This window comes from Prunus dulcis, chromosome 8 (genome assembly GCF_902201215.1).
Source record: "Prunus dulcis chromosome 8, ALMONDv2, whole genome shotgun sequence".
Classification (NCBI taxonomy): domain Eukaryota; kingdom Viridiplantae; phylum Streptophyta; class Magnoliopsida; order Rosales; family Rosaceae; genus Prunus; species Prunus dulcis.
This window is the reverse complement of record NC_047657.1, coordinates 5,254,326-5,270,992: the sequence shown is the minus strand read 5'-3', so window position 1 is coordinate 5,270,992 and position 16,667 is coordinate 5,254,326. Positions and strand designations below refer to the sequence as shown.

General features: G+C 38.6%; 1 protein-coding gene and 1 pseudogene across 4 annotated transcripts; one reads left to right on the top strand and one right to left on the bottom strand.

Annotated features, from left to right (window-relative positions):
• Positions 1 to 7,206: 7,206 nt before the first annotated feature.
• Positions 7,207 to 9,225, bottom strand: LOC117638314 (annotated as a pseudogene).
• Positions 9,113 to 15,207, top strand: LOC117637912 (bifunctional riboflavin kinase/FMN phosphatase-like). Of its 4 annotated transcripts, none has more exons than XM_034372964.1 (12): positions 9,114 to 9,265; positions 9,456 to 9,592; positions 11,485 to 11,619; positions 11,799 to 11,985; positions 12,343 to 12,473; positions 12,605 to 12,674; positions 12,803 to 12,868; positions 13,744 to 13,898; positions 13,994 to 14,089; positions 14,408 to 14,559; positions 14,634 to 14,717; positions 14,819 to 15,207. In XM_034372964.1, the coding sequence occupies exons 3-12, from the start codon at positions 11,532 to 11,534 to the stop codon at positions 14,945 to 14,947; spliced, it is 1,158 nt and encodes a 385-aa protein (XP_034228855.1). In that variant the 5' UTR covers positions 9,114 to 9,265; positions 9,456 to 9,592; positions 11,485 to 11,531; the 3' UTR covers positions 14,948 to 15,207. The 4 variants fall into 4 exon arrangements, with proteins under 4 accessions (XP_034228856.1, XP_034228855.1, XP_034228853.1 ...); XM_034372962.1 differs by having other exon boundaries at positions 9,456 to 9,625; XM_034372963.1 differs by having other exon boundaries at positions 9,374 to 9,625.
• Positions 15,208 to 16,667: the final 1,460 nt, after the last annotated feature.

Sequence of the window (16,667 nt, the reverse complement as noted above, 5' to 3'; positions counted from 1 at the left end):
AATCTCAGTTCTGGGAAATAAACCTGCAGCCAGATCTGGATCATCCAAAATGCGCCAGGAGCCGACAGGTTCAGGGCATTCTCCAGAGTGGCAGTGTGCAGATTCTTGAACAGATGGGCCAGAACTATAGGCCCAAGCCCCAGGTTAGTATGATTGTGCAATACCTCTGCAAATGCTTGTATTCTAGTAGAACTGCTGAGGAACGGTTTGGAAAAACAGACCAGTTTAGCCAATATAGAAGAAACAGCATGTGCTGCTGATCCTTGTCTTTCTCAGCACTGAACTTCCTCAAAAAATTGGAGAAAGAGCAGTTCTGGTTGATTGTTGCAAGAGAGATGGTGAATGGTCTTGCCACTTTTTCTTGGTTCTTCCTCCTGTGGTAGTCACCCACTGCACCTACAGGTCTTTGAACCCAAAGATTTTAGCCATGTCCAACAGAGTTGGAGCCATGGGACCCACAACGAAAATCAAATGTGTTGCTGGCAGAATTCCAGAAACACAGAGCGGCAGCAAGCAGATTCTCATCTCTATTAATGGACTGCTTGGACAAAAGAATGGCGTCATAGATACCAGCCCGTTTCCAATGAGCTCCGTACTATAGGAGAAGTCTGTCAATCCAGTCTACCCATTTGACTGGACTATTCCTCACCTCACTGGATGGGAACGAACGGCTCAAATTCTTGCTGACCCAAGAATGAGAAGCCAGGGTAGAGGAACTTTCGAAGCATAGAGGAGCTTCAGCATCATCTTTGAGCAGTCCTTCCATTTTAGCAGGTACATGACCAAACCAGTGAGGGCCTAGCACTAACATGTTTTCAAAAAGATGAAGGACATTCTCGTCCAGATTCTTTTGGGCAAAAGGGTGAAGCTTGCTCTGAACCTCAATGGTGAGTTTATCAACACCAGGCCCAGTGATGTAATCAAGAGGAACTGGTAAAGACGAACCCTAGGCACGAGTTTTTGGAGAAGACATTTTTTAGGGATTACTAGTCGAGACAAAGGAAGGATTGAGGTCTGAACACAAAGAAAGGGTAGAAACTTAGGAGAACACTGGAAAGGACAAGGTCTGAAAGGCTAGGTTTTTCGAATGAATAGGAACTGTAAGTTTGAAATTTTTTTTTTTTTAAAGCTCAGAAAGGTGGGAGGAAGAAGGCAAAGCGTCATCTATTAATTACCCAGTTCTCCACGAACTCTAGCTCAACAGACAAAATGTGGCAGACGTGGGTTAGCAGAAACGGAAGAAAGTGGCGTGCAACATTAATGGCCAATTGATTCAATCTGAACCGTTAAAAATTGAGGAACCTTTTCCAAACAGTTCAAATTCAAGGGGCATTGTTTGGGCCAAAATCTTGCGCACCCAGCCCAACGCTACAGAGCCCAGAATAACAAGGATAAAAATGCTGGGCCCGAGAAATCTGGACTCTAAAAATAAACAGGAATCAAAGGTCCAAAATCCAACAAAAGCCCAGCCCAGAACCTATCTCAAGCTTGGGCTTTGAAGAAACTAAATTGGGCTTGGCATGATCAAAGTAAAAAGTGGAAACCCAAAAGGAAACAGACCCACGTGATTTTTTTTCTCTGACTTGGAAAAATCAACAATTTCAACTGGGTTGATAAAGAGTTGATAGAGGCAGGCAAAAAGAAGGGATGTCTCTGAAATCTCTGCCACAAGAAGATCAAAACCCTTCTATATATTCAGAGATATTGTTTCTTCTCCAAAGAAAGCACCATCTTTCAAGGGATACGCAGGCTAAGTTCTCAAAAAGAGATAAGCAGGAAAACAGGGAGTTGTTCAAACTGGAAAAGCAAATTGAACATCACGGTTTGAGCTCTCACAAAGGGCCAGTTGGAATTAAAGAGGGGTTAGTTCTCTTCCAAAAACAGGGAAGTGATTGGTCTTAAAAGTATTGACTATTGAGAGCCTATCTGCTAGAATTGATAAAAACCCCCGCTTCTTTGTATTTAAAAATGAAAGATCTTTTGAGAATTTTGCCGCCCATTATTAAAAGAAAGAAACCCTACTCCAGAACATTTCTTATAAATATAAAGAGAGGGTGAACTGAGCAAAACACACAAAAAAAATTGAACAATCAATCAAACAATCAAAAAATCAACCAAAGGTCAAAAAATGATCACTTGATCACTGAGAACCTTCAAACAAACTTGAGCAACCAAAAGCGCATTTGAGCCACAAAAGAAACCAGCTACAGATCAGAACTTCCAAAGTTCAAACTTAGAGAAACAAGTCATTCAAAGCGAGACTTCTATCGTTATAAATTTGGTTCAGCAAAAGCCAAGACAAGCAGAGTTTGAGTTTTCACAAATATGAAAACCTCAACAAATTTTACAGTGCAATTCTAGTTTATTAAGTCCTCAAGTCCAACCACTTCTGCTCCTTCAGACTGAAGAAGCCGCAGTTCTGCCCGCTCAAAAGACTCCCAAGGCTTGAAGTAGATTAAAGCTCTGCCAACATTGAACTTTGGTATCGATTTACAGCTGAAGCGAAGTAGTTGAAGTTGTTAACCGCTTAGTCTAGCACAGGCATACTCAGTCCAGTCCAGATCAGAAGTTTCTACCCAAACAGAAATGGGATTCTAGCCATCGTTTTGTCTTTCTAGAGTTTATTTCTCCCTTTTTAATTTTGTAAAAGGGAGTTCTGCCTAAAACAGTCCACTTTATTATCATCTATTTTGGCCAGAACTATCAATTCTATACTGTAATAAATTATGAAGTCCTCACCAGTCTGAGGCAGGAAAAGAACTTACTTGGGAGATATTTCTCACCCAAATTCACAATCGCTTGTTTAGAAATCAGTAACTTGGGGCGCAAGTTATCTGTTTCAAAGAAATCTGTTAGGATTTTTTATTGCTAGCAGTGGCACGCTCGCATACCAAAGAAAGTTGGCTTGTTGACCAATTAATGTTTTTCAAGGCAATGGGGAACTTTGCCCTTCCATCACAGGAGTAAAAAAAAAAAAGGTGAACATGTGTGGATCACGTCTTAACCCAAGGTTTTTGTAAATCCGACGGTTGTGGCTTGACAGAGGGATCGGGCATAATAGGCTCTCCAACCTAGCATGAGATCGAATGAGTTGGGATAATATTTAAACATTGAAAAACAAGATGTTAAGACATACCTCATGTTGATGATCAGTCAGAATAGGTGTAGACACATCTAATGTTGGCTGAGGGGTAAGCTCGATCTGTGATACATGCTCATCGCTCAATGTGACTGGGATGGCCGGAAGTACACGACTGACATTGGTCGTCTAATTGGCCGAAATGGTCTGACAATCCATAACATTCACCAAAGCGAGAAAATATAAGTTTTCAAAAGGTTCTGGAATATGTAAAAATAAAGAAGTGTGTGGGATTACCTACAGAGTCTAACCATTGTGGAATGGTCTGTTGGGTCTTGGGGATCTGAGGTGTGATCCGGTAAAATTTGAACTTCCTCCCTTCTGATATGCAACATTTAAGATTGTGCCACTGTATTTCCGTTGATTAAAACTTCTTTGTTATAACTCCAAATTGAACTCACTACATGTCTACGAACTCGTGAGAGCGAGCTCTACACAACGATGCCACTCAATTCTCCAAATTCTTTTGAAACAAAAAGTGACTAAAGTGCCCATACTCCAGAGGGTAAAAATGTAATTGTGCAAATAAAATAAATCCAATAAGAAAATTAAACTGGGTCGGGGTGTTATAAAATTATTCGTTCAAATGGTCCACCAACTCTTTATTAATCGGCGCTTTGGTCCTACCGTTACATTTTTGTTAAATTTAGTCATGTGAGTAGCACATACTATATTTGTGAGGGTAAATAAGACTTGTGACAACTAAAAAATAAAAATATATGATTAAAGATTAATTAATAGGATTAATCGTTTTATTAGTCCCTGAACTTAGACTCAATTTGCATTTGAGTCCCTCAAATTTCAAAATCGTTCTCGTGATCCTTCAACTTCAGTTTCGTTAGGACAAATGGTCTTGCCGTCAATTTGGTTAACTTTTCTATTAAATGCAAGGGAAAAATGGTATTTTTGTATTAAATGGATTAAAACATGAACAAAAAATAAAAATTAAACTCTCTCTCTCTCCCCCTGTATTCCGATTTCTGTTCCCCCCCAAACTTTATTTATTTATTTTTTGATTGGTTCTTTATTTGATTTTCTTTTATTGTTATTTTAAAGATATGATTTTTTTTTTTCATTTTTTTGGTTTTAATATAAAAATACCATTTTGCCCCTGCATTTAACAGAAAAAGCTAACAAAATTGACGGCAGGACCATTTGTCCTAACGAAAGTTAAGTTAAAAGATCACGGGAACGATTTTAGAAATTTAGGGACTTAAAAGCAAATCGGATATAAATTTAGAGACTAATAAAATGATTAACCTAATTAATACAAAATTTTCTTTATTTTTAAAATTAATTAAAAACTATAAAAGAATAAAAAAACAACAAAAAGTAACCCAAAAGAAAAAAACCAACGAACCACCCCAAACCTCTCTCTCTCTCTCTCTCTCTCTCTCTCTCTCTCTCTCTCTCTCTCTCTCTCATGCGCTATCCCTACCCCTCTATATTTTCTTCTCCTCAACGACCACCCCAGCCACAGCCGCAACCCACCCCTGATCCTTGCCTGCGACCCAACCCCCCTGACCTTGTCATGTGCTCTCCCTCTCCCTCTGTATTTTCTTCTCTGCAATGACCATCCCAGCCTCAGCTGCAACCCACCCTCGATCCTTACCTGCGATCACTTCTTGAACACAATCGTCGGAGCAGAGTTGTCGACCTCCACGCCCTGATGATGATGTTGTAGAGGAGGAGGAGGGGACATGGAGGGAGAGAAAATAGGGTGGGATGTGGGGAAGAGAAGATGGTGCGCTGGTGCAATGGGGTTATCAAGCTCGAGGTTGGGAGTTGGGGAAATAGGTTTTTTTTTTTTTTTTTTGTTTTGATTTTTAGTTTTAGTTTATCTACTATTTTATTTAACTAGACAATTTTATCCCTATATTTGATGGCAATATTGACATAATGTAACGGTAGGACCAAAATGTCGATTAATAAAGAGTTGGTGGACCATTTCAAGAAATAATTTAGTTTAGGGACCAAAATGTAAATCGGGTATAAATTTGAGGACTATTTGAGTAAATACTAAAAAAGAATAAATAAATAAAGGCTTACTACAGTGCCCCTGAAACATTGGTCAATTCCCACTAAACCCCCTTAAAGTTAAAGTGACTCACTTTGCCCCCTTGACTGATGTTTTGTGTCTCACTTTGCCCCTCACCGTCAAATCTGTTAAAAATTCCATTAAAAATGTTGACGTGGCATCAATGGAACCCACTATTTCCCTAAATCAAGTGCCATGTGTAAAGAAAAAAATTTAAAATTTGTCTTTAAAAAACTTAATTTAACTATTAAAAATAAAAATAATACTTTAAAGGATTAACATCAAAAGACCCCCTGGAGTTTGAGGTCATTCTCAATATGGACCCCCAAGTTTGAATTTCATCAATTTACACCTCATGGTTTTAAATTTAACCAATTGAAGTCTTCCGTTAAGTTGACCGTTTGGTCAGACGTTAACTGATGACGTGTCCACTGTGGGCCCACCCACTACCCAATCCAAAAAATTAATTTTATATAAAATAATAAAATAAAAACTTTAAAAAAAACTTAAGAGTTGCATAACCCAACCCCTTCTCTTCAACTCTCAACTTCGTTAGCTTCCATCCTCCCCATCTCCAACATTCTTTCTCCATCTCCATAACCATATAATTCCCACTTAAAACAAGCTCAACCCAAATCTCCATCATGGATAGGGCAAAAAGACCCACAACCTCTCCCACAGCTAGTAATGTTGAAGGGCAGTGGAGGAAATGGAAGACGTGGATGGATGCAGAAAGAGCTAGGATGGAGAGATGCAGACCCACCATGGATAGATGCAGAGATATTGGAGGAAATGGGTTATTTTATGGTGGATTTTTTTAGAATGAGATTTTTTTCAATTAAAAAAAATTTGGATTTAATTACTGCCATTTTGTTTTGTTTTGATGGTGGAGTGTGTTGTGTGTTTTGGTGATTTGGTTGTTTTATCTTTCCCTTTTGAAATTAGTCGTTGTCTGCAGAGATAGAGGAGGTTGTTTTGATGGTTTCCACTGCTCATAATATCCATGAGCCAACATCGCCAACCGCCAACGCCTCCCTCTTGTGCCACCACCAACGCATGCCTAAGAGTTACAGATTGTATCGTAGGGGTTGGGCCTCCAGGTGGGGTTCTCCATTTTTGTTTGTTATGTGTAATTTTGCTGTGATGGGATTGTTGCTAGGGTTGTATGGTCAGGGGTATGGTGGGTCGAGTTGTGGTTTGGGTGTGACTCGGTGGGTTGTTGGTTATGTTCAATTGGGGCAAACGAGTGGGTAGACAGAAGAGGTTGAGAATGAGCTGAGGAAAGGGAGGGAGTGACGACCGATGATGGGTCGGCGTGGGGAATAGAGAAGGGGCTGGGTAGGTTTTTTTTCTTAATGCTTTTTTATTTTATATATATATATATTTTTTTAGGAATTGGTTAGTGGGTCATCTTGGTCTTTTTCTAACTATTGTTTGGTTATGGGGTGGGTGCACGACTGCCACGTCAGCATTTAACGTTTGACTTTGACAGTCAATATAACAGCGGGTGTAAATTGGTAATACTTTGAAATGTCGATTATGAAATAGATTTAATTGAAACCTTAGGGCCCATTTCGATATTGACACTAAACCTCCAGGAACTAAAGTGTAGTTTTTCCTACTTTAAAACCAAAAAAATCCCCCATTCCTCTCCTCCATCCCCATTATCCCTTCCCACTCCTCTCTCTTCCTCTCTCGCAGACCCAAAGGAAGCAAACACCAGTTGAAACCTAGGCAACTTGGAACCAAAACTAGTTGAATGATTAGCATAATGCACATATAATGTTATAAACATTACAAGATTAGCATGCTAATAATCAGGAATTAGAGAAAGATTGTTTTATCAATTGCTACAAAGCAGAAACATAACCTTCATTCCTTATTAAATTAAGCAATACTAAACTCAACAAACAAACAAACAACGACCCAAAAACATGATCTTTAATTAATTTTTTACACGTAAAAAAACTAAAACCCACCCACCCAAACACCGCCTTCCTTTTCCTCCCACACAACAAAGATTGTTTCATCACTTAGACCGATTAGCCAACCTCTCCACCTTCTCGTCCTTCAAATTCAACCCAACCATGGCCTCGCCCAACCCGCAAGTCACCTTAGCCAGCATATCTGGGTCCCTGTAATGGGTCATAGCCTGCACAATTGCCCTTCCCCTCTTCACCAAGTCACCACTCTTGAACATGCCAAACTCGACAAACACCCCGTCGCAACCTAGCTGCATCATCAGTGCTGCATTCGCTGAGTCGCCACCCTTCCTGCAGTGAAGTGCACCACAGACGGCCTCCTCAGTTGCTTCGTCTGCATCACCATATCGTACGGCGCAGCAATCTTCTTCGCGAAAGTAAACACCTCGTCGTCGTCCATGTTTCGCAAAACCCTAATGTCCCCTATCACGGACCACACATGCCTCACCGCTTTGATGATGTTCCCCGTGCCGGCATCGCCCTTGATCCAAATCATAGCTGATCCTTCTCGGACTCGGCGGAGCGCCTCGCCGAGATTCTGGCACCCACAGACGAACGACACTCGAAAATTGTGCTTGTTGATGTGGTGCTCTTAATCTGCGAGGGTCAGGACCTTGCTCTCATCGACTTAATCGACGCCGTTGGCTTCAAGGAATTGGGCCTCAACGAAGTGGCCAATTACGGCCTTGGCCATAACGGGAATGGTCACGGCCTACTTGACTTCTGTTGATGCTCTTTTGAGGTCAACTTAGAAAAAAGGGTTTGTCTTCAGCAGTGCAGAAGGTGAGGACCTTCGGTAAGGAAAGAGCCTGCAGAAGACAAAGTAGGAGAAGCAATAGTTAAGCTTTGGACATCGGTGTGATGCCAGCCGAAGGCTCTCCGATGCTTAAGTCAGCTAAGGGTGGTAAATTTGGCAGAGTAACAGTAAAAGTGAAAGAGAAGTTACCCTTTTTACTTAGGTACTGTTCCCTATTTATAGGGAGGTAAAAGTGGGAGGTCTGCACAAAGTTTCGATGTGGGACTTTGTGCAAGTCGCTGTGGTGGTGACATGTGTCATAGAGATTAGGTTCAGCAGTTTGGAGCTTCGGTAGTCAGGAGCTTCGGCAGGTGCCTGGCACCTCGAAAGAGTGTCTTCCTTCAGCAGGGGAAAAGGCGTGTCTGCCTTGGTGCTAGTCATTTTGAGGCTAGATATGCTCGGTTGATTATAGTATAAACAACTTCTTTGATGAGTTGTGGGTTTTGGCTAGTGTTTGCTTCCTTTGCTCACCACTAACATCAGGGATGAGTGTTTTGGCCGTTTGGGCTTCATTCTTTCCAAAGTTTGGGAATTTTTTCTTTGTTTGGGTTGAGGTTGGAGAAGGGGCTCTGGTTACTACGGAGACTACCGAGGGTTGGGGAATGATGATGATGATTTGGGTTAGGAGGCTGTGGATTTGGGTTAGGAGGCTGTGGTTTTGGCTTAGGGAGGGGGCTGGATTTTGGGTCTGCAAGAGAGGAAGAGAAGGAGTGGGAAGGGATTGGGGATTTTTTGGTTTTAAAGTATTATTTATATTTTTAATAATTAAATTAAGGTTTTTAAAAGATAATTTTTAGTTTTTAATTTTTTTCTTCACACATGGCATTTAGCAAAATAGTGGGTCTAATTGGTGCCACGTTAGCATTTTTAACAAAGTTTTTAATAGACTTAACGGTGAGGAATAAATTGAGACATAAAATATCAGTAAAGGGGTCAAAGTGAGTAGCTTTAACTTTGAGGGGATTTAGTGGAAATTGACCAAATGTTTCGGGGCGATTGTAGCACTTAAGCCATAATAAATAAAAAACGAGCGGCAATCTGTTTGTTGACGACAGCGAAAAGGGTCCCTTTCAAATGAGGAAGGGACAACCTAAAGAAAAATTTCTGCTTTTCGCTTGGATTGGATTGTATCTATTGGGAATTAGATTCTTCGGAATACTTTAAACCCACGTTCTATTTTCCTCCTCATTTCCTTTTCATATTTTCCCTTCTCAAAAACTCACACCCACTCTCGCTCACAGCCACTCTTCACAAAAATCAAGCTCTTCATTTTGTCACAGAACGTTTCGGCTTCGTTCACCTCTGTCTGGGTAAGTCCCAACTATCTTTAGTTTTTGATGAGATTTTAAGCTCTGGGCTCTGTGATTTCTACAAGAATTAATTCTACAATATTCTGATCTTACTTGTTCAAATAAAAGCAAGGGAAGGGACGTTGTTTTTGAATGGGTAATTGTCAAAAACGACTTGTGGAATCTGCATGCTTATAATCAAATTTTGCAGATTGTCAATGGTCCACGGTCCACAGTTGACACCGAGAATGCCTCAGTCACTACTGCCATCACTCTCCATCTCTCAGTAGCTTGTTTCTTCATAAGACAAATCATTATGTCAAGCTCTTTTCAGAATTCTATCATCTGGTCAGTTGATTCAGTTCCCTTTTGAAAATTTAGGTGAAGTTTTAGACATAGTTGTTGCTCTAATTTTTCCTTTTGAATTATTGGTTAAAGTTTTTTATTTTATTTATAATTTTGGAATTGATGAGATATCTAATCTGGGCTTTAGATTACCCTAATTTCTTTTTCTTTATTGTGATTGTGATTTTAGCTAAGGATTGGCTGATGGGTTTTTATTTTGGGTCATCTGATATGGTTTTGAGATTGGTTTCATATCTATGATTTTGGTTGGTCTTCAAGTGCAAGTCTGCCCCTATATATGTGTTTAACCGAAAAAGGATTGTAATGTATAAGTGGCATGTGTTGAATCTGTTTTGCTAAGTGTGGCATCTGTTGAATCTGTTTTGGTATTTATGCATCTCTTGGATCTGTTGAATCTGGTGTGGTATCTGTTGAACTGTTTTGGTATTTATGGCGTCTCTTGAATCTGTTTTTGATGTTAGAGGTTTCATTTATTGTCTAAGTGGCAGATTCTTGCTTTATGCCCCACCTATTGCTTCAGGCTCATATTAGGGGTTTCCTTTATTCTGTTGGCCTAATTTTGTACTTACTTATAGTGCTCCTGTATTCAGAAACATTTGACGGATTCTATGTAGTTTTAGAGTATTTTAGTTCCATGGTCAATAATTTTCTACAATAAGTTCTGAAATAGATTAGCTGTAATGATTCTGCAGACACTCAAATAAACAAGAATTGAACATTCTGTTTTTCATTGGATCATGGCCTAGTCCTGTTTTTCATTTTGAAACAAGCATATTCATATCATAATTATATCCATTAAAGCTGTTTTTCAGGTTAGAGTAATACATAGGTACGTATCCATTTATAATCTGTTTTTTTTATGTTAGAGTCACACATAGGATTGAATTTTAATTATATTGCTCCAATTATAGCCATTGAATCTGTTCCTGAATTCCAGTGAACACATAGGCTTCAACTTGGTGATTATAGAAGTTCGTTCACAAAGTCATGCACATGCATATAACAAGAAGAGTAGACTAGCTTGTTTGGAAATGATAATACTTGACGAGCTTCCTTTTTGGCATGTGGAAGGGATAGGGTCTAGGTGGTTTATGAGAGAGGTCCAACCTAAATTTGATCCACCGTCTCGTAGGACCATTATAGAGATGTGTGGAATTCCTTTCAAGATCAGAAGGCCAAAATCAAGACTGTTTTCTCTAAATTCGCAAAAAATGTCTCTTACTACTGACACTTGGACTTGGCATACTAGCCTCTTGGCATGCTCTTTCTAAGTGCTCAAGGCTTTTTCTATTGCTCATACATTTTGTTTTAACAATTAAAATTGAATTTTACAAGATTCAACTGTTTTGATTTTAAAATTGAAGCAGAAGTCATACAAATTATCTTATTTGTTATAACTGATGCTAAACACTCTTTAAATGGAAAGTTGCAGATTATGTGACTATGGAATATAAGATTCTGATCCCGTTACATAAAATATGATTTGTATGACTTTTGCCTTAATTTTAAAAACAAAACAATTGAATCCTGTAAAATTCAATTTCTGTTGTTAAAATAAAATGTATGTGCAATAGAAAAAGCCTTGAGCACGCAGAAAGGGCATGCCAAGAGGCTAGTATGAAGAATGGTATAAATGAATTTAGTTGGTACTTAATTTGATATCTTCAATAGTTACGAGCAGTAAGGTCTGTTTTAACATAGAGCATTGACAAATGGAGTTGTGTGTGTTTGGTTAAGATAAGGTGGGAAAAGGTCAAGTATTGTTATGAATAATTCATTGATCAATTTCTGTTTGACTTTGAGATTTTGGTAAATTGATTTGTAACAGTTATTAAATTTCATTCATTGGATTCATAAATCTGTCTTTGTTTCAGATACATTTTACCAGTGGGGGTGTAATTCTGAACTGTGAGATTTATGCATGATTAAGAAGATGTCAACTGCACAACCTTTGAAGAAAATAGTGTCCTGTGTTATCCTCGATTTGGATGGTACACTACTTAACACAGGTCTGCACTCTGAGTAGCATTTTCAATTTTGCTTTTAACTTCATGTTATTTGATTTGTGACAAGGGCTGATGCTTCCTTTTTTCTTCCAAAGTTGGATGCAACTTTTATTCTTAGAAGTAGCTTTTGTTTTCTACTGGTGTTAGTGACTCCTTTTCTTCATTATTTTAATTAATTACAGATGGCATTGTAAGTGATGTTTTAAGCGTTTATTTGGGCAAGTATGGAATGCAGTGGGATGGACGGGAAATTCAAAAAATAGTTGGAAAAACACCACTTGAAGCTGCAAGTGCTGTTGTTGAAGCTTATGGGCTATCTTGCACAACGAGTGAATTACTTTCAGAGATTACCCCCATGTTCTCCAATCAGTAATTAACTGCTGTACTTGCTTGTGTCTGTTAAAAAAATCATTTTGATACTAGTACCAAATGTTTGTTTTGGCTGTTTATTACTATTGGCTTTTAGGAGAGGAATATATAATGGATGTTAAGGTCAATATATAAAAGAATTTTGTTAAACGTGTCTCTTTTCTGCTTTTTCTAAATGTTAGTCATTTTGGATGTTGGATCGTTTTCTTTTTGGGCTAAATGGAGCTTGTTTTAGATCATATGTTTTTAAGCATGCTTCCATATGATAATGAGAACAAATCATTCATTCACTGTTATGTGTTCAGGCACTACTTTAGTGGAAAACTGTTAATTGGCTATTGGCAATTGTCATTCTAGGTGGTGCAACATCAAAGCACTTCCAGGTGCCAATCGATTAATTAAACATTTGAGTGGTCATAGAGTGCCAATGGCATTGGCTTCAAACTCTCCAAGGGAAAACATAGAGACCAAAATTTCTTACCATCAGGGTATACTTCTTCAGAAGCATATTTGCTTATATCTTACATGGAAAATTTTAAGTACCACATGCATTCAGGATATTATGATTCGTTCTTATCATACAAACAAGCACTTTTTGCTTATTGTATTTCATATGCAGGCTGGAAGGAATCCTTTTCTGTCATCATTGGTGGTGATGAAGTAAGATTGGGGAAGCCTTCTCCGGAAATGTGAGATGCACAAATGTGTTGTTTTGGGCTTGAATTAGAGTGTGTTTTTTTATTTATTTAATTTTTTTGTATCAAGGATTATATTATATGGTATTCTGAAACTAGAAATATTTGATTTTGCATTGGAGATTCCTTGAAGTTGCTAAAAGGCTTAATGTCGACCCTTCCAGCTGCCTTGTGATTGAAGATTCTCTGTAAGTATCTATACTCTGATTCTTTACAGGTTTGAATTTGTTTTTCTATTAAAGTATGCAGAGCAAAAACTGTTGCAGGGAACATTCTCCTTTTAGTGCTATGGTTGTCGTTTATGTTCTCTTCAACTACCCTTGTTTACATTACATCTAAAATGTCTTCAATAGAAGAATGAACCTAATTGAACAACTGATTTTTGCTACAGATACTTTCCTCGAACCAGACTAACTTTGATAAGGCTGGGACATGCTTTATTGGAATATAAGTCATATTACATTTTTGGCCAATAATAAAAAAATGTCAATTATGACTCTTTCATACTGAACAAGTTTGGTATTAATTTTAAAAACTAAAGCTAATAAATCAATTAAACCCACTTTATACCCACCATATACTCTCCCAATTTCTAAACTTTCTTTCCTTAATGTACCTTCTGTCACAATACACACATGCATTGCATGTGTGTGATGCTTGTAGTTAAGATTAGTAATTTCATATTTAGATGGCAAGTAGCAGCAATTGAATAATTGATGTGCTCTTCTTCATGAACATTCTTCCTTTGATAAGTAGATGCTGTGTTTCTGCCTAATGATGTGATGCAGGGCATTAGCAACAAGCTGCTGTCCAGCGACCTAAACAGTCCCAAAATACAGAGAATAGAAGGATAAAGCAATAGAATAGAATTTGGAAGGAAGATAATTGAGTTCTAGGGCAAAGAACAAATAAAACAATAACTTATTAATTTAAAATAGCCAAAATTTAGTCTTATTGGCTAACGAACAGATGCTCCTGCATCATGATGTGTATATGGTTTAAGAAGTCATGTCACTTTTCTTTGCATTTCTTTATTGGAACATTTATGTATTGGTTTTATCAGACTAGGTGTTACAGCTGGAAGGGCTGCTGGTATGGAGGTGGTTGCTGTACCCTCCATCCCAAAGCAGCCCCACCTTTATACTTTAGCGGATGAGGTGATCAACTCTCTACTTGATTTGCGACCTGAAAAGTGGGGCCTACCTCCTTTCCAAGATTGTAAACCTCAGTACCTGTGTCTCTGTTTCAACTATGTTTGAAGAGTTTCTTCTGCACAAGCCCTTTTCATTAGCACCATTGATCTGTTGTTGCAGGGATAAAAGATACTTTACCACTAGAACCTTGGCACATTGGTGGTCCTGTCGTTAAGGGATTCGGTCGGGGCTCAAAAGTACTTGGGATCCCTACAGGTGTGTTGCTGTCGGCCTATCCAGTTAGAGTCTTCATTCAACTGTACATGTCTTTGGATGAAACAATAATTGACTGCTGTTCTAAGTTTAGATAATATATATACAGGTTAGTTTTATCTCATATGTAGGCGATTTTTTGAATGCACCTGATATTGGCAATATACAAGTTACGTTCCTTAGGTCCGACTTTGCTTGACTGAGCTTGAAATTATTGGTTTGTTGCTGGTGATTTGTTGTTTCTCTCCCTGTCATGCTCAATTAATTTGTTTCATTTCCTCATTTCTTTATACTTATAAGTGCACTACATCTTTTCTACAGCTAATTTATCCACAGAAGGATATGGATCTCTTCTTTCAGAACATCCCTCGGGAGTATATTTTGGTTGGGCTGGATTATCTAAACGAGGTGTCTTTAAAATGGTCATGAGTGTTGGTTGGAATCCTTATTTCAACAACACTGAAAAGACTATAGTGAGTTTTTCAAGACACGTTAGGTAGCATTTGCAAGTATTTTTCTTCTCTGTTGAATTTAATTTGTAATGCAGGAGCCATGGTTGCTTCATGACTTTGATGAGGATTTCTATGGGGAGGAACTGCGTCTTATTATAGTCGGCTACATACGGCCAGAGGTATTAGTAAAAACTAATCAATCTCTTCTGGAAAATACCAATTGCTCCTCCTCCCTGTCCTTCTATCTATGTTTCCTAATGTTCGTTTATGAAATAAACAGGCCAATTTCTCATCCCTCCAGAGCTTGATAGAGAAGATTCATCATGACAGAAAAGTTGCAGAGGAAGCTCTTGATCTTCCATTGTTCTCCAAATACAAGGACGACCCATATATTAAAAGTTCTACATAAGGGTGGCCCAGCAATTTCTTGGAGGCTAGTTGTCATCGGCTAAAACAATAAATCAAATTGTACACAATTTTGATGTTCATTCATTTTGAAGTGACTATGTCACTCTCATGAATGTAACGGATATAAAGTGCCTTAAATCACAAATCAAATTCACCGTTTCCTAAATTGTCATGATGAAGTTGTGGTTAAAGGTAGACATCAGTTACAATTTATAAATCAGAAAAAAATGAGCGGATAAAATCTCCAGGCCTTGGCACTAATACAGTTGTGCAAGCTCTTGTTGGCAGATGGTTTGTTTTAGATTGCATGTTATTGGGGAAAACCGCTCCTCACAACCATGTTGCTCGTGTCTCCAGGTCCCCAACCAGGGAGGTGCCTACGCCACAAATAAGCACTTACAACCCAAACCCCGTCAGTCGAATTTGAAAGCCGACAAGGGAGGGAGGTGGGGAAGCACTCCAAATCCGACAATTTTAGGCAGAATGACCGATGCAAGAATATCTGCAACAAAGTTTGCTTTCCTTAGAACATGAGACCTGACTTTCAAAGAAATCAGCAAAAATGAATGTCTCAAAGGATAGGCCGAATCTGAAGTATCATGCAGCAGACAACCAATATCAATAACGAGAGTACCCCTCAGCCAAGATTTTGGTCCATAAGATTGAAGCTTCAATTTCCTTCACATTCATAATACAACACAGAAAATTTGACCCCCAAAAAAAAAAAAAAAACAAAGAATGTAGAGTTTTTCATTCAAAAAATAACTAAGGAGTTCCATACATGTTAGAAAGATAAATTCATTGTCAAATTACACTAATCCAAATGGAAATAGAACATTGGTATATGTAGAGTATAATTACAATTATCCAACTGGAAATAGGATATTTTCTATGAAACTTCAGCACCTGAAAAGATCCAAGAACAAAAGCCACTACAATGTCAATGAAATTGCACGCATCAACAAGCACACTCCAAAAGCATATTATAGCAAGTATGTTAATATCAATGAGTCTGGTTACAGTTGCTAGTGCTTGCCAGGTTACTAAGGGAATTAAATTTGGGAGCTTCTATAGTGAGTGGAAAGTTATAAGGGGTGTTTTTGAGGGGTATGTACAAGCCGTGGGATTTCATGCAACGGTGAGTTTTTAAAAGAGAGTGCATGTAGAACCGGGTTGAAATTTGACCCGTTGGAAATCCAACTTCAGTTGAAGATCTTTCCCTCCTTCCCTCTTTGTGAAAAACTCAAGAACACTATCCTCTCTTTTTGAATGTAACGCAAACCCACAATTAGAAGGATCCAAAGCTCCCAAACCCTATAGTCGCTCCATTGTCATCAGCTCCTTGGGAGGCCTGCGATCTATGGTATCCTCAGTATGACGATTAATGGCTCTTACCTAGCTGTTGCCCTGTTTTGATTCTATGGCTCAAGTGAAAACCCCTTCTCTTTTTCATTCAGCTGACAAGATTCCAGATGAAAGCAAAGTAGCATATCTCTTTTTGTAGCTAGAAGCCGCAGCAGCAGTTGTTCCTCGATTTTGGTAGAGATGGAGTCTCAAATACCAAAGAGTCTTCTCTAATGTCCACCACATTCTCTCAAGCTGACTGACTTCAGAGCTCCCGATTGATTTTGAGAGGTAAGTTCACTTGCTGGATTGATTTTATTGGGTTTGGTTTATTTTTTGTGAGGGTGGGAAATTCGTCATTTGTGGCATCAATAATG

Excerpts from the sequence above, each read along its gene's own strand:
- LOC117637912 (XM_034372965.1), top strand. The coding sequence starts at position 11,532 with ATGATTAAGAAGATGTCAACTGCACAACCTTTGAAGAAAATAGTGTCC. Across the intron at positions 12,474-12,604 it reads CAAAATTTCTTACCATCAGG|GCTGGAAGGAATCCTTTTCT; the intron begins GTATACTTCTTC and ends TTTCATATGCAG. Across the intron at positions 13,899-13,993 it reads CCTACCTCCTTTCCAAGATT|GGATAAAAGATACTTTACCA; the intron begins GTAAACCTCAGT and ends CTGTTGTTGCAG.